Genomic DNA, 23,663 nt, shown 5'->3' with positions numbered 1-23,663 from the left:
GTCAAGAAGACATACGGCATGCTTGCCTTCATTGGCTGGGGCCAATTGGCAAGTCATGTTGCAGCTGTATAGAACCTTAGTTAGGCCACACTTGGAGTATAGTGTTCAATTCTGGTCGCCACACTACCAGAAGGATGTGGAGGCTTTAGAGAGGGTACAGAAGAGATTTACCAGGATGTTGCCTGGTATAGAGGGCATTAGCTATGAGGAGAAGTTGAATAAACTCGGTTTGTTCTCACTGGAACGACGGAGATTGAGGGGCAACCTGATAGAGATTTACAAAATTATGAGGGGCATAGACAGGGTGGATAGTCAGAGACTTTTTCCCAGGGTAGAGGGGTCAATTACTAGGGGGGATAGGTTTAAGGTACAAGGGGCAAGGTTTAGAGGAAATGTACAAGGCAAGTTTTTTACACAGAGCTGGAACTCGCTGCCGAAGGAGGTGGTGGAAGCAGGGACGATAGTGACAATTAAGGGGCATCTTGACAAATACATGAAAAGGATGGGAATACAGGGATACAGACCCCAGAAGTGTAGAAGATTTTAATTTAAACCGGCAGCATGGTCGGCGCAGGCTTGGAGGGCCGAAGGGTCTGTTCCCGTGCTGTACTTTTCTTTGTTCCTTGATCAAACCGGTTGAGTGTCAATCTGTGAATCTTACGGAACATGCCAATTGGTGGTGGTAAGAGCAAGGGAGGCTCCTGGTCAGCAACGCTTGATGTGAAGTGGCACCCTTCAAGCTATAAAGCCCTGGCAACAGATAGTGACATGTTCCAGGGATAACTAGCTATGAAAATAGACAAACGTCTGCCTTACTGCACCACTAGGTGTGGGAAGAGAATTGGGATTGCAATCCAAACCCTGACTTTGAAGCAAATTTTCCCTCATTCAAGATGATGCCAAAACCAACTCCCAACACTCAAATTAACTGCACACCCCCCCCCCCCCCCCCCCCCCCCGCCATATCCCCCATGCAAACAATTCAAATATAAGACAGCCATATCCTGAGGGAAATCAGGATCAATCCAATGACCATAACCCCAGCCGAGGTTAGAAAAGGCAGCACGGTAGCATTGTGGATAGCACAATTGCTTCACAGCTCCAGGGTCCCAGGTTTGATTCCCGGCTTGGGTCACTGTCTGTGCGGAGTCTACACATCCTCCCCGTGTGTGCGTGGGTTTCCTCCGGGTGCTCCGGTTTCCTCCCACAGTCCAAAGACGTGCAGGTTAGGTGGATTGGCCATGATAAATTGCTCTTAGTGTCCAAAATTGCCCTTAGTGTTGGGTGGGGTTACTGGGTTATGGGGATAGGGTGGAGGTGTTGACCTCGGGTAGGGATGCTCTCTCCAAGAGCCGGTGCAGACTCGATGGGCCAAGTGGCCTCCTTCGGCGCTGTAAATTCTATGAAAAGATGAACTGGTATTGGCACAAAAAAAAAACCCGAATTAGGGAAAAGCCAAATCGAAGTGGTAGGCCCCATTCTAACAGAAACTCCAGCAAAAAATTAGAATACAAATTCAAACATGGGCAACAACCCCTTCTGCCCCTAACCTGAGCCCTAAATGTGTGGAAATGTCATAAAGTGGGGAAAATAACTGAAATTAAGAGACCATCTGGAGGCCAATTGATAAAAGAAGGAACGGGTTCAGAATGACTCTGACAACAAGAACTGGTTAGAAGGTGGCCCTTTTGGTTTGCAGGATTCAACAAACAACTCCACAACTAAACTTCACTTTAAGACAAGAATGAGAGGTTCCATTGGGAATTTTCATATAACGCAACAATTGGCCGTGTAGTGTATGGTACAGAGGATAGCTGTGAGCTCCAAAATTATATAGATGGTTCGGTGGAATGGGCAGGAAAGTGGCAGATGGAGCTCAACTCGGATAAGTATGAGGTTATGCATTTGGAGTGGTCAAACAGTAAAAGGGAATACACAATACACAGGAATATACTGAGAGGGGTAGATGAAATGAGAGATCCTGGCATGGAAGTGCACAGGTCCCTAAAAGTAGCCGTGCAGGTAGATATGGCAGAGGTGTGGAATAGGGATGTAATGATGAAACTGTACAATACAATAGTGATACCATAGCTGGAGTATTGTGCACAGATCTGGTCACCACATTATAGGAAGGACGTAGTTGCTCTGGAGAGAGTGCAGAGAAGATTTATTAGAATGTTGCCAGGGCTGGAGATTTGTAGCTGTGAGGAGAGATTGGAGAGGCTAGTGTTGTTTTCTTTGGAACAGAGAAGGCTGAGGGGTGACATGATTGGGATGTACCAAATTGTGAGGGGTAGAGATAGACAGGAACAACCTGTTTGCCTTGGCAGAGAATTCAAAAACGGGGTTTCACAGATTCAACCTAAGTGGCAGAAGGATTAGAGGGGACATGAAGGTAAACGGGCGGTATTCTACCCCCCCACGTCAGGTGAGAGAATCGCCGGGGCGCAGCGCGGGCCGCGCCTTGCCGCCCCGACACCCGCATGCGATTCTCCCACCCCCCGAAACCAGTGCCGCGTGAATCGCTCCGGGCCGCTCAGAGAATCACCGTAAACAGCGAGCGGCGATTCTCTGGCCCGGATGGCCGGCGAAAAAAATGACAGTCCTGCCGGTGCAGTTCACTCCTGGCTACTGTCGGCGGGAACTGTGCGGGAATGCTGGGGGGGGGCGGGGGGAGGTGGCCTGGTGGGGGGCTCCTTCACCGGGGGTGGGGGCCTCCGATGGGGTCAGGCCCGCGATCGGGGCCCGCCAATTGGCGGGCCGGCCTCTGCCCCCCCCCCCGGGCCTATCTCCTTCCGCGGCCAGCCCCAGAACCCCGGCGCCATGTTGGTGAGGGGCCGGCACGCTCAAGAAGTTCCCCGCGCATGCCCAACTGCACATGCACAGGAATGACCTCCCCCAACTGTTCATGCGTGGGTTGGTACGGCACCCATCGCCACATAAGGAGGCTGGAGCGGAGTGAACCGCTCCAGCGCTGTGCTGGCCCCCTGTGGGGGCCAGAATAGGTCGTGCCCAAGCCCTGTTCGCGCTGTCGTGAAATGCGACAGCGTTCACAACGGCGCAGGCACTTAGTCCCAGGAGCGGAGAATCCCGCCCAAATTTTTACATAGATGGTGGTGGTGTCTGGAATTTGCTGCATAAGTTGGTGGTGGAGGAATAGACCCTAAAATTAAGTACCTGGATCTGCACCTTAAGTGCAGTAAACTGCAGGGCTATGGGCCATGTGCAGGGAGAAGGGATTAGAAAGGGCACCTGGGTGTCTTTGGGTCAGCATGGACAAAATGGGCCAAATGGCCCCTTTCTGCACTGTACCTTTTCTATGGTTCCATGGTGCTAATTTAAATTCAGTTATCAAACATGGGTTTGGCTTTTCCTGTTGAACAATGCGCCAACAATAGGTTTGTTGAAAACAAAAAAAATCTTCTTTCAAATTCCCCGAACTGCACAAACTTTTAAGGTTTCAAATTAGAATCTTTTTAACTTAATGCAGAAGACACTCACTTCGCTTACATGGTCCCTCTCTCGAACAATTCCCTTTGGTCAATGAGCCAATTTACCATTTGTATTTGCATTGAAAAGGCTATCTGGGTACTCACTGAATTTACTTTTTTTTGTACCACAGAGTTAATGTTTAATTTTACATTTCAAATGAATGAAATGATATAGAATGTATAGCAGAGACACAGACTATTCACCCAACTGGACTGTGCTGCCGTGAGACTCCTCGCTCTCCTTTCCATCTAACTCCTTCAGAATAACCTCAAATTCCTTTCTCCCTCATGTACTTAACTAGCCTCCTCTTAAATGTATCTGTGCTATTTTTCTCAACTGCTCCTCAATGGTAAATGCCTTCCAAGTTTCCACCAGTCTCTGAGCAGAAAGTAACTTCTTCCGAATGAACATATTGATGACTTTCTTAAATTATAGCCCCTTATTTTGGTAAATATGCCGACAATCAAGCCGATTAAGTCAGAGTCTCACTGCCGATGATTTCCTCTCGCCTGCTCTTGTGGATACTGCTGTGATGGAACTCAGAAACAACCCACTGTTAAGGAAAGATTTAAACACCATCGCTACATCATCTCCTCGCTGCTGCAATTCTCAAAGATGAACAGGTCACCACTGTTTAACGGTGTTCCAGAGCGTTAATTCAGTATGACAAGATAAAACAGTAATCTGTGCTCTGAGAGGCTGTAAGCCTCTGCACTATCTAGGGACACACCAGTAGATTTACACTACATATCACTTTATACAATTGCTGCAACAAAGCCCTCGAGTTCTCTCAATTCTCTCATGTAAATCCCTCTAAACTTCTCTGCCAGTCAGAATGGATTTGGTCGTAGGGTAATCTATGCAAACTTAATATCTTACATATGTGAATGAGTACAATCCTTAGAGAGGATGTTTTAGATCTGAAATAATCCACTGATCCTGCCTCTATCTCAGTTTTTTTTATCTCTGTAACTTGACATTAAACAAGCTGCTGGGTAGACGTCATTCCATCCAGAGTGAATGATTAAGCCACATTTTATGTTCCGAGATTTACTTCTCAAGTAATGAAAGCTTGTTCACAGCCTGATTGGTGAGTGTTCAAAGATCATCCAGAACAAAATGATGCGTCTATTCCGACTCTGCAAGGGAAATTAATAAACAAACAAACAGGAATTTTACATTGTCTGGGTGGCACGGTGGCGCACTGCCACACTCTTACGTGTCTGTGTGCATTTCACACCCCCCAACCCAAAGATGTGCAGGGTAGGTGGATTGACCATGCTAAATTGCCCCTTAATTGGAATAAAAAATAATTGGATACTCTAAATTTATTTTAAAAAAAGAGAATTTCACGTTGTCATAACTAACACAACGACTTATTTTTTAATTCATCTACGGGGTGTGGGCAATGATGGCTAGGCCGGCATTTGCCATCCATCCCAAATTGGGCTCAGCCATTTCGGAGCGCAGTTGAGAGTCACCCACAATGCTGTTGGTCTGGAGTCGCAAGTAGACCAGGCCAGGTAAGGACGGCTGATTTCCTTCCCGAAAGGACATCAATAAAACAGATGGATGGATTTTTTTAGGGCACTCCTCTCGTGGTCACCATTAAATCTTTAATTCCAAACTTTTATTGGTTTCAAATTGCACCATCTGCCGAGGCGAGATTCAAACCTGGGTGCCCAAAACGTTACCATCAGTTACTGGATTACTAATCCAGTGACAATGCCACTATGCTACCGACTGCCCCAACCTACAAGCTCCCTTTGGGTTTTTTCTTTCTGTTTTCTTTCAACACTTCTTAATTATAAAACTATTGGTGATGGCCCAGTGGTTAGCACTGCTGCCTCACTGTGCTGAGGCTCCCAGCTCCAGGTCACTGTCCGTGTGGAGTTTGCACATTCTCCCAGTGTTTGCATGGGTCTCAACCCCACACCCCAAAGATGTGCAGGGTAGGTGGATAGGCCATGCTAAATTGCCCCTTAATTGGAAAAAAATAATTGGGTACTCTGAATTTATTTATTTATTTTTAATAAATTTTGAGTACCCAAAATTCTTTTCCAATTAAGGGGCAATTTTTTAGTGTGGCCAATCCATCTATCATGCACATCTTTGGGTTATGGGGGTGAAACCCACGCAGACACAGGGAGAACGTGCAAACTCTTCACAGACAGTGACCCAGGGCCGGGATTCGAACCCCGGTCCTCAGGACCGTAGGCAGCAATGCAAACCACTGTGCCACCATGCTGCCCTCTCTAAATTTATTTTTTTTAATTTAAAAAAAATAAAATAAAATAATTGGAGAAAGGTGATGTTAAATTGGCAAGTCATCCCATCTGCAACAACCATAGGTTCAAACCAGCACTGACCGACGCCACCTTCAAAAGGTGGAGGCAGGACGGGGGGACACTGACAGTCAGGGACCTATACACGGACGACAGGATCGCAACACTGGACGAACTGACAGAGAAATTTCAGCTAGCTGGGGGGAACGAGCTACGGTACCTGCAGCTCAAAAACTTCCTACGAAAGGAGACAAGGACGTACCCACAACCGCCACGACAGACACTACTGGAAGACCTACTGGACGCAAGTATCCTAGAGAAAGGGAACTGTAGTGACATGTATGACCGACTGGTAGATAGGGACGACACCGTACTGGACGCAACAAGAAGGAAATGGGAGGACGACCTGGGGATGGAGATAGGGTGGGGACTCTGGAGCGAAGCACTGCATAGGGTCAACTCCACCTCCACGTGCGCAAGGCTCAGCCTGACGCAACTAAAAGTGGTACATAGAGCCCACTTAACGAGAAACCGTATGAGTAGGTTCTTCCCGGAGGTGGAAGACAGATGTGAACGGTGCCAAAGAGGCCCGGCCAACCACGCCCACATGTTCTGGTCTTGCCCCAGACTCGTGGAGTACTGGACAGCCTTCTTCGAGGTTATGTCCAAAGTGGTGGGAGTGAGGGTGGAGCCATGCCCGATAGTGGCGGTCTTCGGGGTTTCAGAACAGCCAGATCTATTCCTGGGGAGGAGGGCGGACGCCCTTGCCTTTGCCTCCCTGATCGCCCGCCGTAGAATCCTGTTTGGCTGGCGGTCAGCAGCACCGCCCAGAGCTGCGGACTGGCTGTCCGACCTCTCGGAATCTCTCCAAATGGAGAAAATCAAATTTGCCATCCGAGGGTCGGACGACGGCTTCCACAGAACGTGGGAGCCATTCATGCAACTGTTCCGGGACCTATTTGTGGCCAATGTACAAGAGGAAGAATAGTCGGGGGAAGGTAGCGGGAGGGGGGGGGGGGGCTACAGGTTCGTTACGGGGGTTCGATGGCTAGCTAAGGCCCAAAACCAAACTAAATAAACATGTTGAAGGGGGGGGGGGGGGGGGGGGGGGCGCAGTTACTACTACGAAGATGCTTACCTGTAAATATGTATGTTAATTTTTGCGTGTTTGTTTTTTTTTCTTTTTTCTTTCTCCTAACAATTTGTAATTTGTTCAATATAAAATATGAAAACTGAATAAAAACATTTATAAAAAAAAAAAAATTGGCAAGTCAAGTCAGATTTGAAGAAAATGCACCAGTTTGAAGTGTTTTGTTTCTCACCACAAAAGCTGCCTGGCCTGCTGAATATTTCCAACATTGGGCGGGATTCTCCGACCCCCCGCCGGGTCGGAGAATCGCCGGGGGCCGGTGTCAATCCTGCCCCCGCCGTGTCCCGAATTCTCCGGCACCGGAGATTCGGCGGGGGTGGGAATCGCGCGCGCCTGTCGGCAGCCCCCCCCCCGGCGATTCACCGGCCCGCGATGGGCCGAAGTCCCGCTGCCGTCATGCTGGTCCCGCCGGCGTGGATCAAACCACCTACCTTACCGGCGGGACCAGGCGGTGTGAGCGGGCTCCGGGGGGGGGAGTGCGGGGCGATCTGGCCCCGGGGGGTGCCCCCACGGTGGCCTGGCCCGCGATCGGGGCCCACCGATCGGCGGACGGCCTGTGCCGTGGGGGCACTCTTTTCCTTCTGCCTTCGCCATGGTCTTCACCATGGCGGAGGCGGAAGTGACTCCCTCCCCTGCGCATGCGCGGGGATGACGTCAGCAGCCGCTGACGTTCCGGCGCATGTGCGGACTTCCGCCGGCCGGTGAAGTCCCTTGGCCCCGGCTGGCGTGGCGCAAAGGCCGGCGCAAACCACTCCGGCGCGGGCCTAGCCCCTCAATGTTAGGGCTTGGCCCCTAAAGGTGCGGAGACTTCCGCACCTCTGGGGCGGCCCGACGTCAGAGTGGTTCATGCCACTCCATCACGCCAGGACCCCCCACCCCGCCAGGTAGGGGAGAATCCCGGCCATTGTCTCTTTTTATTTCATGTTTTCAGCATCCCCCCCAGGACCCTGGAGCTCGCCCGCACCGCCTGCTCCCGCCGGTAAGGTAGGTGATCCAGGCCGGCGGGAGAGGGTTGACAGCGGCGGGACTTCGGCCCATCAAGGGCCGGAGAATCGCCGGGGGGGGGGTGCCCGCCAACCGGCGCGGCGCGATGCCCGCCCCCGCCAAATCTCTGGTGGCGGAGAATTCGGGACACGGCGGTGGCGGGATTGACGCCGGCCCCCGGAGATTCTCCGACCAGAGTATTTTGCTTTTGTATTAGGATAAAACTACTTGCTAATTCTCAGATTTCCCTTGGTGCTGAGCTCCACATGGTCTTCCACATGTTTTTTTTTAAGCATCTTATACCACTATCTTTTTATAAATATAAATTTAGAGTACCCAATTATTTTTTCCAATTAATGGGCAATTTAGCGTGGCCAATCCACTTAACCTGCACATCTTTGGGTTGTGGGGGTGAGACCCTTGAAGACACAGGGAGAATGTGCAAACTCCACACAGGCAGTGACCCGGAGCTGGGATGGAACCCAGTGCCATAGGCAGCAGTGCTAACCACTGCGCCACCATGGCGCTCCTTGTACCACTATCTTATCCTCCGCTCCACCCCTTCTTCTCAGACCCAAAGCTTATGTGGGTCTTCAGACTCAGAGTTTCTGGGTATGCGAACTCTAGTCAGATGCAATTCAGGAGGTTTCCCCATTTGACCTTCCACCTCCGACAACGCTGCTCCACTAACCCACTCCTTCACTTTCACCATTGGTTGCTCAACAAATAAACCCTTATGGTGCACGCGCTTCCCACACCAACTGGAAAGCAAACTGATTCTTCATAGGATGAGATTAAGTTCAGCCATGACTGTTCCTGTATTCCATTTCACAGTCAATATTCCAGCCTGCATATCGGGCATTCAATGCTCTTTAATAGAAGAATAATGATGGTAATTTATTCAACCCACCTTCCATCTCAGTATCCCCTAGTGCGACATGGTGGCACAGTGGTTAGCACTGCTGCCTCACGGCGCCAGGGACCCGGGCTCATTTCCAATCACTGCGTGTGTGGAGTTTGTACTTTCTCCCCATGTCTATGTGGGTTTCCTCCAGGTGCTTCGATTTCCTCCCACAGTCCAAAGACATGCGGGTTAGGCGGACTGGCCATGATAAATTGCCCCTTAAGAGTCCAGGGATATGCAGGTTATGTTATGGGGTTATGTGGATAGGGTGGGGTGGACGTGAGTGGACATGCACTGAGTGCTCTTTCGAAGGATCGACCCAAACTCGATGGGCTGATAGTCCTCCTTCTGCACGGAAGAGATTCTATATGAGCAACCTTCCTGAGCAAGATCTACCAAGCAGACATCCTCTGGAACAAGGAATGGGGAACACAGGAAGTCACAAACAAATTTCCGATGTGTCAAATGGCTTTGAACCACTACAACAACAGTGGTCCTTGCTGAGCAGGTTTAGGGCAGGCCACAAACCCCTGTACAGCCAACTCACACTGTTGGGGCCTCAGAACAAACCCCTGATGCACTTGTGGAGATACACAAACAATGCTGCACATTACAATGGAGTGCCCCCTCCACAGACTAAATGATTGGACTAACCATCTTCAACTCAGCAAATGATGAGACTATCACTTGACTTTGGGGACTTACATTTGCTAAATAAATAATAATGGTTGCATCAAAATAATAACATTTTCTCCATTAAAGCCTTCAGCAAGGGGTTCAAACATTTTTCTTGCCTGATGCTTTTCCCCCTATAAATGTGACAAGCTGGACATGCTGCGGTGTAACGCTGCTTTTTCAAGCTGTACCATGTATGGATCAAGTCCCGACTGAGCAGATGAAAACTGCCACCTCGGCGAAGTCGAAAGATATTGGAGGTTCTACAGAATCTCTACAATGTAGATGGGGGCCATTTGGCCCATTGAGTCTCCACCGATCCTCTGAAAGTGCACTCTACCTAGGCCCAACCCCGCGCCCTATCCCACACATTAATCATGGCCAATCCACCTAACCTGCACATCTTTGGACTGTGGGAAGAACCAGAGCAGCCGGAGGAAACCCACGCACACACGGGGAGAATGTGAAAACTCCACATAGCCAGTCACCCATGGCCAGAATCGAACCCGGGTCTCGGGCGCTGCGAGGCAGCAGTGCTGACTATTGTGCCACTGAGCCATGTTTAAATGCTTGGGAAACCGAATGCTCCTTCCAACTAAGCGTGAGGCAAACACCGGTGAAAAAATGTTCTCACAATGAATTGCAAATTTTCTAGGGTAAAATGGAGAGGGTGCAGCTTTTTCAGTGGGCACTAGCATGTGACTGGAAGAGGATAGAGGGTGCTCTGTCCTGTATTAAACCCGGGTTCTACGTGACAATGAAGATAGCAAAACAGAAAAATAATATCTAGTTCCCTACTTTTATCTGGGTAAATGCAAATTAAGTGAGAAATTTAAAAAGAAACAATAGGATTGAAGTTCATTTTGAATATTCTCTAATTTAAAATGTTCTATAATTGGAACACAGAAATAATGTTGTTTGTATTGCTAGCCTCTCTTCCTCTTAGACATTTATCATATTTAACTTGTCTCTTGTTTTCTGAAGCCTTCTTTCTTTCAAGTCTGTGTCCATCGTTCATTGATGTCTGAAGCAGGCACAAGCGACAAAGTTATTTTTACTCAAGAGTTACTCCTTTCATTTTAACCCTTGCCAATTATAGACTGCCTCTGTTTCATTATTATTTTAAGCAAATTCAGCCATAATTGTCCAACATAACATCCAGCATTTAAACAGACTAGAGACACATTTCTCCGTCAGTCGCTTTTTGGTCAAGGTGAACATGACTAGAAATTTATTTTAGACAGAGAAATTACCCCAAAGCATTGGAGGAGGAGGTCGTAGGGGAAGGGAGAGTCATGGGAGGGGGGGAAGTACGGGGTAGGGACACTGAATATCAAAACAGAGGCTGGGATCTCCAAGTTCTGTTTTAATCATTACTTCGGACCTCGGGTTGTAAACTCTCTAGGACTGTCCTCAAAATACACATTAAACTTATCCACCTTGTTGTGAGCATGCAGAAGAAAAAACATAATGTAATTAAAAATTGAGGTGATATTTTTTAATATAAATTTAGAGGACCCAATTATTTGTTTTTCCATTTAAGGGGCAGTTTAACATGGCCACTCCACCTAACATCTTTGGGTTGTGGGGGTGAGACCCACACTGAAAGGGGGAGAATGTGGAAACTCCACACAGACAGGGGTGATATTTTTGATTTCCTTTGAACATTTGTTTGTTAGTTGTAAAAAATAATTCAAAGTTTGGGGATAAATGCACTTTAACTGGCAGAATGCTTGGCGCCGGGGGCACACTGACAGCCTTGCTGGACCCACGTAGAAGATAAACTTGTTCTTCTATATTTAAGTTATAGCAATTGTAAATCCTTGAAGTAGACCTTCACTGAAAACTTTGTCAAGATAGGGCAGCACGGTGGCACAGTGGTTAGCATTGCTGCCTACGGCGCTGAGGACCCGGGTTCGAATCCCAGCCCTGGGTCACTGTCCGTGTGAAGTTTGCACATTCTCACCGTGTCTGCGTGGGTTTCACCCGCCCCCGGAAAACCCAAAATATGTGCAGGGTAGGTGGATTGGCCGTGCTAAATTTCCCCTTAATTGGAAAAAATAATTGGGTACTCTAAATTTTTTTTTTAAAACTTTGTCAAGATGAGCGACGGTGACATTTCTTGACAAGCTGCATGTACAGAACAGAAAGGATTAACATACCACTGTGTCTGGCAGAGATGTTGGACTTTCACAAGATAAAGTCTCTCTGGTCAACGCGGATGGTGTGTGTAGCTCTTCTGTGTGAAGGCTGTTGGAAAAGCTTGGAGGAAGAGGCAAGTGAAAAGCAGAGTGTCCGTCACTTTCTCCCTCTTCTACTTTCTGTCTGTTCGTCGCCATGGCTACCTCTCCATCTGTTTCACCATACGGAGAGGCCGGTCTCTTGGAAGACATCCTACAGGAACACAACAACAAAAAAAGAAAAGTAATATGTTCATAAATACTAATCAACGTGACATGGCTTGATCCATTCATAGATACCATGAAATAAAATCACACGGCCCAGTGAGACCTTGGTTTACTGATCCATTCAGACATATTGAAGATCAAATGTACAATTTCTGTGGAAAAAAACAGAGTGCTTCCAAAGTTCAGTGAGACTAATGGTTACTCAAATGCAGTGACTCTACCTTCTATTAAAGTGTTTCTTATTCAATACATTTTCACAATGTGGGCATCACTGGCAAAGTTGTCATTTATCTTCACCCTCTAGTTACCCCCGAGAAGGTGGCCGTGGGTCATTTTCTTGAATCGCTATTGAATAGTTCACTGGGCCACTTCAGTGGGCATTTAAGACCCATGTTGGTGTGGGGATGGAGTCACGTAGAGGCCTGACTGGGTAAGGATTTTTTTAAATTTAAAGTACCCAATTTTTTTTTCCAATTATGGGGCAATTTAACGTGGCCAATCCACCTACCCTGCACGCCTTTGGGTTGTGGGGGTGAGAGCCATGCAGACAAGGGGAGAATGTGCAAACTCCACATGGACAGTGACCCGGGGCTGGGATCGAACCTGGGTCCTCGGCACCGTAAGGCAGCAGTGTTAGCCACTGCACCACTGTGCCACCCTCCTGACTGGGTAAGGATAACACATTCTCTTCCCTAATGGGCACTGGTGAACCAGATTAATGACAATCCAACAGCTCCATTGTCACTTTTTTGCCTGATACCAACATTTTATTTATTAACTTTTAACTGAATTCAAATTCACAAACTTATGGGAGGGGGATTTGAACTCATGCACTCTATTATTCATCCAGTACCATAACCACTGCATGACTGCACCCTGACAAATAGGTTAAAGTCACAAACATAATGATACTGTTACACTACACATATATGATTGAGATCCAGTGGCTGTTAAAAATGGTGCATATTTAAACGGCAAAGCCAGCTCCATATTCAGTCAAGATCAACATTCAGTTACTGTTACCGTACTGCCAGCCATTTTGTTTATCCTCTGTCAATTATCTCCCCTCTCTTGAAGCATCTAATCCTTTGCTAAGATAGGCTTCCACTGATACCATTCAACATTCATTACCTGATCCAAGCCATCATTATACATGTATAAGACTTTACACTGGGTGTTGTTTAACTATGGTGCCATCACCCTGACTTCATATGACCCCCACACAACTATACTTGTAGCAGCCATATGCACCATCTACAAGACACTCTGTAGTAATCCGCCAAGGATTCTTGGGCAGCACCTTCCAAACCCATGACCACTGTCATCTGGAAGGACAAGAGCTGCAGATACCTGGGAACCCTGGGGTGGCATGGTGACACAGTGGGCGTTGCTGCCTCATGGCGCCGAGGACCCGGTTTTGATTCCGGCCTCAGGTCACTTTCCACGTGGAGTTTGCACATTCTCCCCGTGTCTGCTTGGGTCTCACCCCCACAACCCAAAGACGTGCAGGGAGCATCTGGAGGTTCCCCTCCAAGTCACTCACCACCCCGTCTTGGATATATATATATAGCTGTTCCTTCACTGTTGCTGGGTCAAAATCTTGACACACCCTCCCTAACAACACTGTGAGTGCACCTGCACCCCAGGGACTGTAGCGGTTCACAAAGGCAACTCACCAAAACCTTCTGAAGGGCAACATCCCATAAATTAATTTTTAAAAACTTCAGGCCAAGGAATGTTGACGAGAGATCAAGGGTTGGAACTCAGAATAATTTCTCCTCCTCCTCGGCCCAGGGTACCTTCCACCCAGGAAAGCATTTCTATTTGTCCCTTGCATAATTCCAGGACATGCTGATTCTAAAGTGGGATAAGACAAAGTTTCAGCCTCAGCTCACTGCGCATGCTCCTTCCTTTCAGTTAGAGGGTCACGTGTTCAAGTTCCACCTGGGTTTGAGCAGATGCCCACAGCTCATAGTTTGTTGCAGTCCCTAAGGTGTGCTAGAGGTACCATTGTTCAGGTGGTATTAAGCTAATCTGTCCACGTGGGACTCTTGAATGAGAGCAGAATGCTCTCCCTGATGTGTGGGACACCATGTATCTGTCAGTCAACATCATTAAAATACCTTATCTGGTTATTAATATGGGCAGGACGGTGGTGTAGTGGTTAGCACTTCTGCCTCATGGAGCTGGGGTCCGGGGTTCGATCCCGGTCCTGGGTCACTGTCCGTGTGGATTTTGCACATTCTCCCCGAATTTGGTACTCTAATTTTTTTTAAAAATCAGGTTATTAATATTATTCCAGCTCGTGGGATCACAATATGTTATGTGGTCCTGACAATGCAATAGTGACTGTCTATCATTTTTTTAAATGTTAAGAGTACCCAATTGTTTTTTTTTCCCAATTAAGGAGCAATTTAGCGTGGCCAATCCACCTACCCTGCACGTCTTTGGGTTCTGCGGTGGAGACCCACACAGACATGGGGAGACTGTGAAAACTCCAGATAGACAATGCCCCAGGACCGGGATCAAATCCAGGTCCTCGGTGCCGTGAGATAGCTGTGCTAGCCACTGTGCCACCCTTGCTTTGAGGTGTCCTAAGGTCATTAAAGACACTGCAAAAAAGAAATTTCTTTCTTTATTTCGATCAGTTTGACTTTGCTCCAGTGTTAGCTACATCCTTTGTATTGACACAAAGCTTGTTAAATCAGTACACGATTTACACCCTGCTCAATATTACTTTCATTTGAAGTCAATGGAGAGTAAAATTAGACAAGGTGTAAACAAAGGCGTCCAATCTGATTGCGTCAGTATTCCACTGGGTGAATTGGGTTAAAGTTGTCCCTAAAATATCCAGTGTAACTAGTCTGGCCTAGGAGCATCAACAAAAGGGACCCTGTGCCTTTAAAGTGTTAATACTGAAGCCTATATTAACAGAACTAAAACTCCATTGACATTCATGCCTGTGGGTATAAACTAGCATTAGTGCACATTTCACTGGAACCAAAGCCTGACCAACAGTAGGGGGGAATAGTATTCCAGCACCGAATTAAAAATGCTGCTATGCATGACATGCTGACTGACCACTGAGATTGGGATCTGCTGTGATATTCCTGCTCTGGAATATAACTCAATCAAGTTATTGTTTAATTAGGGCTGATGGTAATGATGGTTCCACACGCTGTCTGCATCTAAAACAGATGCAAACTCTCCATCTAGACGGTGATGTTTACTGGTCCTGTGGTCAAACTGACCGTCTCCATTCATTTCAGCACTGGAATCCATGAAGCGCAACAGGATGATGGTATTTGTCAATGTTACCCTGGGAATTTGATCCCGGCCCCGGGTCACTGTCCATGTGGAGTTTGCACATTCTCCCCATGTCTGCGTGGGTCTCACCCCCACACCCAAAGATGTGCAGGGTCGGTGAATTGGCCATGCTAAATTGCCCCTGAATTGGGAAAAAAGGAATTGGGTGCTCTAAATTCAAATTTAAAAAATGTTACCCTGAGGGCGCACTCATGGTGGGGGAAAGATCTTTGTACATCTGGAATAGTGACAGATTAAGCGTGGTCAAAAGGAATGTGTTTATGATGTAACTACAGACAGTTACTGCAGTCATTCTGTCCCCATTGCCTATCATTGAGTAATGACTTTTGTCAAATTACCTTAGCAGGGGATAATAGGACCTTTCTCATACTCTCATATAACAATGTATCAGTTTTCTGTGCTGATTGTAAATATGAGGTGTACCATACTAATGTTATCCTAAACCTTTCTAAGCCACAGTTAGATCTCAATGGGAGCACAGTATCCACTTCTGGACACCGAACTTTAAGAAGGATGTCCGAGCCTTGGGGAGGGTGCAACGGAAATTTACCGGAATGACAGGATGGATAAGGGACTTCAGTAATGTGGAGAAACTCTCTAAGCTAAGACTGTTCTCCTTCGAAAAGAGAAGGTTAAAGGAGGATTTAATAGTGGTGTTCAAAACGGTGAGAAATGTTTTTGAGGGAAAATGAAGATGTTTCCACAGGCAGGAAGGAAGATAGATCACAGGGCACGGTTTGAAGATCATTGGTCAAGGAAAGAAGAGCAGAAAAGGAGAATTTGTTCCATGCAGTGTGTTGTTATTGATCATGGTGTACATGGTGAAAGCAGGTTCAATGGTAACGTTCAGAAAGGGAACTTTGTAGGGCAATGGTGAAAGACTGAGGGAATTAAATTCATTGGACAGCTTGGAAGATTTGGCATGGACATGATGGGCCGCGTAGTCTCCTGTCTTGTAAACATCCAAGGTTATAATTCAGCTGCTCATAAAAGGTGTCCAATCACCTTACGGATTGTACAATTACGTTTATGCATAGAATGTTACAGCACAGAGACATACCATTCAGCCCAATGATCTGTGCTAGTGTTTATGCTCCATATAAGTATCTACCCACCCAGGGTGGTGCAGTGGTTAGCACTGCTGCCTCACGGCACCGAGTACCCGGGTTCAATCCCAGCCCTGGGTCACTTGCACATTCTCCCCTTGTTTGCATGCGTCTTACCCCAACACCCTAAAGATGTGCAGGCTAGGTGGTGTGGCCATGCTAAATTGCTCCTTAATTGGAAAAAAAATTAGATACTGTAAATTTATGAAAAGAAAATTAAAGTTATCCAACCACCCTAACCCATCGCACGTATCGATCAGCATATCCTTTTTTTTGCCTTCATATACCTATCTAGCTTCCACTTAAATACTGGCAAACGTTTCTTTAAGAAAACCCGCTGGACTCCTCCAGTGGCTTTGAAGTAAAGTCTCCATCACTGAACTATGCAGACTGCACGTCTGTGCAAAGTCCATCTGTTCTAAGCTGTGCCAACATTAGGAGTGTTTCAGTCGGGCACAGCATCTCCGGCATCGTTAGGGTAAAATCAGCCAGCTTTTCCACCATTCTGGATGTGTGTGGACACTGGGTGAGATGGACATTGGAACCATGATGCCCTCCCCAGCCAGATAGGTCAGCGGCACCCACTATCAAGGAGTTCACATGAATTTATTTATTTATTTTAAAATAAATTTAGTGTACCCAATTTATTTTTTCCAATTAAGGGGCAATTTAGCGTGGCCAATCCACCTAGCCTGCACATCTTTGGGTTGTGGGGCCAAAACCCATGCAAACAAGGGGAGAATGTGCAAACTCCACACGGACAGTGACCCAGAGCCAGGATCGAATCTGGGACCTCGGCGCCATGAGGCTGCAGGGCTAACCCACTGCGCCACCCTGCTGTCCTAGTTCCCATGAATAACAGCAATTTGTACGAGGTACTCAATGGGCATCGATGGCCCATATTACTGGAACAAAGTGAGTCAACACTTGTGGAAGAGGCAAGGAGATCAAGAGGAGTAGCAGGAGAAAGGAAAGGAAGGGGAGAAGGCAAGGAGATGAAGCGGAGGAAAAGGAAGGGGAGAGGATGCAAAAGAAGAAGAGAGAAGGATGAAGGAAATAGAAAGCAGAACAGAGATAAGAGGATAGAAAAGGAGAGGATGAGAAAGAGGGGTGGAAGAAAGGAGCTGATGAGGAGAGAGTGGAAAGTTAGAGATGGAAAAATGGAGGGGCAAAACCTTGTCGAAACTGATTACAAACTATCCGGCAGGAATATGGAAACTGAGTTTTAGGAACAGGCTTTTTCTTAAACCCAGCTTTGCCTGAAAACTCCAAGACTGTCCCTTCAAGGAGAGGTGAGGGGTGGGGATGGAAGGAATACCTATTAGATGACAAGTCCCTTCCACGATTATTCAAGTGTCTCTCCTTTTTTTTTAAATGTTTCCAATTAAGGGGCAATTTAGCATGCCCAATCCATCTACCCTGTACATCTTTGGCTTGTGGGGGTGAGACCACGCAAACATGGGGAAATGGGCAAACTCCATGCGGATAGTGACCCGGCGCCAGAATCGAATCTAGGTCCTTAGCACTGTGAGGCAAGCAGTGCTAACCACTGCGCCACCATGCCGCCCCTTCAAGTGTCTCTCCTGATGGCTCAAGAAAGAAAGGGTGTTTGATGCCAAGGTTCGGTTCTATCAATCACCCAATCAGGGAGAACAGTTTTGAGAATAATGATGGCAAAAAAAATTATTTCAAAATTGAAGTTTGCACAATGCAAAACCACAAAGATTGAAACTTGCAAAAAATAAGTCCATGAGACTTTAAGACATAGGAGCAGAATTAGCCACTCGGGACTTATTAATCAAAAACCTATCTATCTCTGTCTTAAAGACACTCATTGATTTGGCCTCCACAGCCTTCTGCGGCAAAGAGTTCCACAGATTCACCATCCTCTGGCTGAATCTCTGTTTTAAAGGATCATCCCTTTAGTCTGAGATTGTGTCCTCTGCTTCTAGTTTTTCCTACTAGTGGAAACATCCTCTCCACATTCACTTTATCCAGGCCACACAATATCCTGTAAGTTTCAATAAGATCCCCCCTCATCCTTCTAAATTCCAACGAGTACAGATCCAGAGTCCTCAACCGTTGCTCATCCGACAAGCTGTTCATTCCAGGGATGATGTGGAGATGCCGGCGTTGGACTGGGGTGAGCACAGTAAGAAGTCTTACAACACCAGGTTAAAGTCTAACATGTTTGTTTCAAACACGAGCTTTTGGAGCACTGCTCCTTACCCGAGGAAGGAGCAGTGCTCCGAAAGCTCGTGTTTGAAACAAGCCTGTTGGACTTTAACCTAGTGTTGTAAGACTTCTTACTGTGCCCATTCCAGGGGTCATTCTTGTGAATCTCCTCTGGACCCTTTTCATGGCCAATACATCCTTCCTTAGATACGGGGCCCAAAACTGCTTCAAATACTCCAAATGGGGTCTGACCAAAGCCTTATATAGCTTCAGAAGTACATTTCTGGTATTGTATTCTAGCCCTCTCGACAGAATAGAAGCTCTGTCTGGTGTGTTAGCATTATTCATCTAGAAAGACCTTGTGTAATACACAAATGGGATTAGTGCACAGGTTAGCAGTAAAATAAATAGAAATTGTTCACACAGAGTTGGGTCATCAGCCTCTCCTCAACATTTACTATCATTACTTTCCTTTTCCTCTTTGCAAACAGATCCAGCCTACCGTGCAACAGTTTCATTGCTTGCTCTCCATACCGTTCCTTACACAGTCTTGTATGGCCAATTGTGGAATTCAGTTGAGACTCTGCTCATGATCTGCTGTAGGTATTGTGCACCAAAGAACACTCAGCTGCCCAATTTGTTTTAGGGCCCATGCTGTCCACTGGATTTCTATGTTTGGGCTTCACTGAAGCTTTTATGAAAATGCTTAACCCACTATGAAAACAGTGAGAATATTCATACAAAGGGCAGCATGGTGGCGCAGTGGTCAGCACTGCTGCCTCACGGCAGTGAGGTCCCAGTTTCAGTGTAATCTTTATTGTCACAAATAGGCTTACACTAACACTGCAATGAAGTTACTGTGAAAAGCGCCTAGTTGCCACATTCCGGCGCCTGTTCGGGTACACAGAGGGAGAATTCAGAATATCCAAATGACCTAACAGCACGTCTTTTGGGACTTGTGGGAGGAAACTGGTGCACCCAGGGGAAACTCACGCAGACATGGGAAGAATGTGCAGACTCCACACAGACAGTGATCCAAGCCAGGAATTGAATCTTTAACCCTGGTGCTGTGAAACCATAGTGCTAACCACTATGCTATCGTGCTCGGGTCACTGTCCATGTGGAGTTTGCACATTCTCCTTGTGTCTGCGTGGGTTTTGCCCCCACAACCCAAAGATGTGCAGGGTAGGTGGATTGGACACACTACATTGTCCCTTAATTGGTAGAAAACTAATCAGGTACACTAAATTTATTTTTAAAAAGAGAATATTCATATACACACACACAGGCACACACATAAGCACAAGCACACGCACAGACACGGACATGCAGACACACACACAAGACACACACACAGACATGGACACTCACAGACATGTACACGCACACATATACACAGACACAGCACAGACACACACAACACAGGTACACACATGAACACGCACACAGACATGGACTCTACACACACACCGACACAGAAACACACAACACACACACACATGGACACACACAGACATGCACATGGACAGATACACACATACATATGGACACACATACAGACACATGCACAGACACAGTAAATAGACACAAACATACAGGCACACACACAGGCGTACACATGCACACACAGACACACACACACACACACACACACAGAGGGATGCAGAAATACGGGAACACACATTCACACACAGATACAGGCACACACAGATACGGACATACACATACACACACATGAACACTGTATTCGGGCGGGTGCCCGACAATATTTTCGTATGGCATTACAAATTAAGGTAACTCTGATGTCGGTGGCCCCTGAACAACTTCAGTTTCATCCAATATCAGAGCTTCCCTTTAGTTTCAAGAACCTTGTGTGGCGGGAAGAGCCAGTTCTTATCTCTTTAGTTTATCTATGACAAGATTTAGAAAATCATCCCTGCACCGACAGTATTGGACGGAGCTTCAGGAATGTCGAGCGCCCAGTTTAAACGATGAACGCAGAGATGCCTGGCGGAAACTTTTAACTTTATTTCCAACCTCCTCGGCGATATTAAGCCTGGCCGTTACATATATCTGAACTGTTTCGAGGATGAAATAAAAAAGCGATTCACGTGTTTAAAATCCCAAAGGACAGGCAGTACCCAAAGAGCTAAATAGCAGTCAATTACTTGGATTTAATAATTTCACAGAGCTTTTGCAAATATTTGGTCTGAAACTCCTTCTTCGAGGTACACGCACTGGAATTATATTAAATTATTTCTAATCACTTACTTCTCGCAATTGTCACGTCATTGATACCCCTGACACAGCAATCTGAGTGCAACCCATTCAATTGGCTTCATTTGAAAATAGGGACTCTTTTTTTTGGAACACTCTTTTGGTTCTATGAAAGGTGGACCGTGATTTTTGACACCCAGTTGCTTGTGCCTCGTTTCCTAGGGGGTTATATATATATGCTTTTAAGGTATTAAAATTCAGCGAGAGTCCAGCTGAATAAACTGTTGTTCTCCTAACGCGCCGAGATCATGCCAATAGCCAATGACTCAGTGACGGGGGGGGGGGGGGGGGGGGCGGTCTACATGGAGATATGCAATCGCCCATTACATTTCTGTTTATTTTACTTAAACATAATAGGAACTTTTGTTTCTGTCCCTGCCAATAAAAAAACTGTGAAAGGTCTTTGTAGGTGTAAAGAAAACTGTTGCTTCTGTGCATTCTCAATTTCTAGGTAAAGACCAGTGGACAATGTGCACATTCAAGGCAAGAATATTTTTTTTTCCCTCTTAAAAAACCCAATAGCACTGATTTTAATCAGAACTCCCGGCTTTTCTCTATTAAGTGCGACCTCCCTCTTTTTTTGCATTACATTTAGAAATCGCTTCATAAAGATCAGAAAACAAATATCAGAGTGTTAGAAAGAAGGAGAAAGAAAAACGAGGTGCTAAGTTACCATGCACACGTTCACTTATTTTGGGGGGGGGGGGGGGGGGGGGGGGGGGGGGGATGTTTGTCACAGATCTATTGAAAAGTTCTCTAAACGTTGTTGCTCTCGACCCCCGGTTCAAAGTGAAATGAAACGAAACAGATAGTTTCTGAAAAGTGTGCTTTTGGCAAAAAGGAACCCAGAAGCAAATTTGGAGGGGGGGGGGGGGCGCTACAGATGTGGGCTTAATTATATTAGGTTAAACAAGGGACTAGAGAGAAAATAGAAACTCCTCTTGATGATAATATAACCCATCACCCGTCCAGCCCTGTTCTCCTCAAGACAAACCAAAGCAAGCTTTGTGTTGCCTCTGCCTCCCAGCTGAGATTGCCAGCACAGCTTCCTGTCCACAAGGAGGACAAGAACAAAGTCCTCAATGTCACACTGCCATCAATTATCAATAAGGCATTGGGAACACACACACGGGAAGATGAAGAACTTATTCCTAGCTTTGAGGCTTTCTGACCAATGTTAATTTCTCAAACGTGGTGTGGCCAACGTTGCCCCAAGATTGCCTCGTCATGTGACAGCGCCACAGGAGGTCGAGAAAAAAAGGCAACCGCGCACCCCGACCATCTCGTCCTGTTCCTTTGGGCCAGGGGGTGTGTGTGGTCACCAAGACGCCCCGTCCCTCCCCAGTGAAGCTGTTGGGAGTACGGTAGTGCAACGTTATAAGGAGCGCCCATGGCTGGCGCTGCACTCGCAGCCGATAGTAGCAACAGGAGCAACCCCGAAAATAAAGGGCCACTGGGGCACGAGTAAGGGGTACGTGGTGGTGGGACGAAACTGGACAGCTCTCTCAAAAAGGGCTGGCAGAAGCCCGATTGGCCGAATGGCCTCCCCCCTTTTTTTTCTCCTGTGCGGCATCATTCTATGGACTGTTGGCTGAAGGAAAAATGAAACACAAACGAAACACGCGTCAAATACCCGTCTCAGGCAATCAATGAGAATGTTGACATATACATACAAAAGGTTATCGTCAACTTCGCCCATCCTCCCTCCGGTTCCCTTCAACGACGTTTTAAAAACACTGAAAGTTAGCCAGAGTTAAAAGGGAATCGGTGCAAACTAGCCCTTGTGGGGGGGAAAAAGTTATTTCGCTTGCCCGAGTTTAACTCACCTTTTGAATTCCTGAGGTAATTCAGGGCCACTGAGCATACTGGAAGCAGGACTTGCTGCTGTCAAAACAAGCACCAACAAATTGTTTCAAACTAAATCTAGCAATTTTTGCATACCGCTGGTGCAGCTGATCACGTGCCTGAAATGTCTGTTGGCAAATGAAAACAAAAAAAGCAAAGGCAAACAATAACTAAAAACACCAGAGAGAGAGAGAACGAGTCGCCAAACTGCCTGAACAGAGGAACCCCTCTTGCTGACTTTTTTAAAAAAACTGCTCCGAGTCCCTAGATGTGATGAGACTGCCGGTCGATCGAGAGCCACTTCCCTTGCTCGCCACTGCCACCGTGACTGACTAGCTGGCTGGATGGCTGCTTCTTCATTGTCCAAAAATGCTTATTTGCCAAGCAACAGAGGAGCTTTGTGGCACCCCCCAAAAAAAAAGCTCACAGTTGATGTTAAGTTATGGCTCCTTTGTCAGCGCTGTGCAAAGAAGACAAGAGAGATAGGAATTTGGCAGGAAAAATATAGCACCGCATTCTCTTGCGTTTGGAACCTGTATTCTCCGCAAAAACAATCGGGCATTGTTAAAGGGAAGAAAAGGCAACTTTAACAGATGAAATATAGCAGAGGCCCCTTCTAGGAAATCTGTAAACAACATGTCACTCACCCGATCGCTCTCGTTATTTTTTTTTCTCTGGAGGACTAGATTCAGCAGAGTGGGTGAAAATTCACTGGCAACAATTTTTTAAGTCATCAGGATCAAGTTTAAACCCGACCTCCATGGAAACGTGAGGAGTCCCCGTGCCAAATTGAACAGTTAACTATAGCACGAGAGAAAGAGAGAGAGAGAAAACAAGAGGACCCCCCCCCCCCCCCCCCCCCGCGTCTTGAGTCGCTTTAATCTCTCCTAAACATGCGGCTGCAACTAGTGAAAGAATAGCAAGAAAGAGAGAGAGAGAGAGAGATTCCACTTTCAACGTAGAGGAGTCATAATATCAGGACTTATCTAGATCCAATCTGACTGGGGAACTGAGGTAATCAGGTAATGGAACCTG

General features: G+C 46.7%; 1 protein-coding gene across 9 annotated transcripts in view; it reads right to left on the bottom strand.

The window, feature by feature from the left end:
- Positions 1 to 23,663, bottom strand: part of sox5 (SRY-box transcription factor 5) — a 471,378-nt gene that overhangs the window by 326,584 nt on the left and 121,131 nt on the right. For 5 of the 9 annotated variants that reach the window (XM_038811020.1, XM_038811021.1, XM_038811026.1 and 2 more), the window contains exon 2: positions 11,653 to 11,884. In XM_038811020.1, the coding sequence (XP_038666948.1) occupies positions 11,653 to 11,884 (232 nt within the window). Of the gene's footprint in view, positions 1 to 11,652; positions 11,885 to 22,609; positions 22,668 to 23,275; positions 23,450 to 23,663 lie in introns of those variants that run through there. The other 4 variants (XM_038811023.1, XM_038811024.1, XM_038811022.1 and 1 more) reach the window with 4 other exon arrangements.

The sequence above is a fragment of the Scyliorhinus canicula genome, chromosome 11, assembly GCF_902713615.1.
Source record: "Scyliorhinus canicula chromosome 11, sScyCan1.1, whole genome shotgun sequence".
NCBI classification, from domain to species: domain Eukaryota; kingdom Metazoa; phylum Chordata; class Chondrichthyes; order Carcharhiniformes; family Scyliorhinidae; genus Scyliorhinus; species Scyliorhinus canicula.
This window is presented reverse-complemented; position numbering and strand designations above follow the sequence as displayed.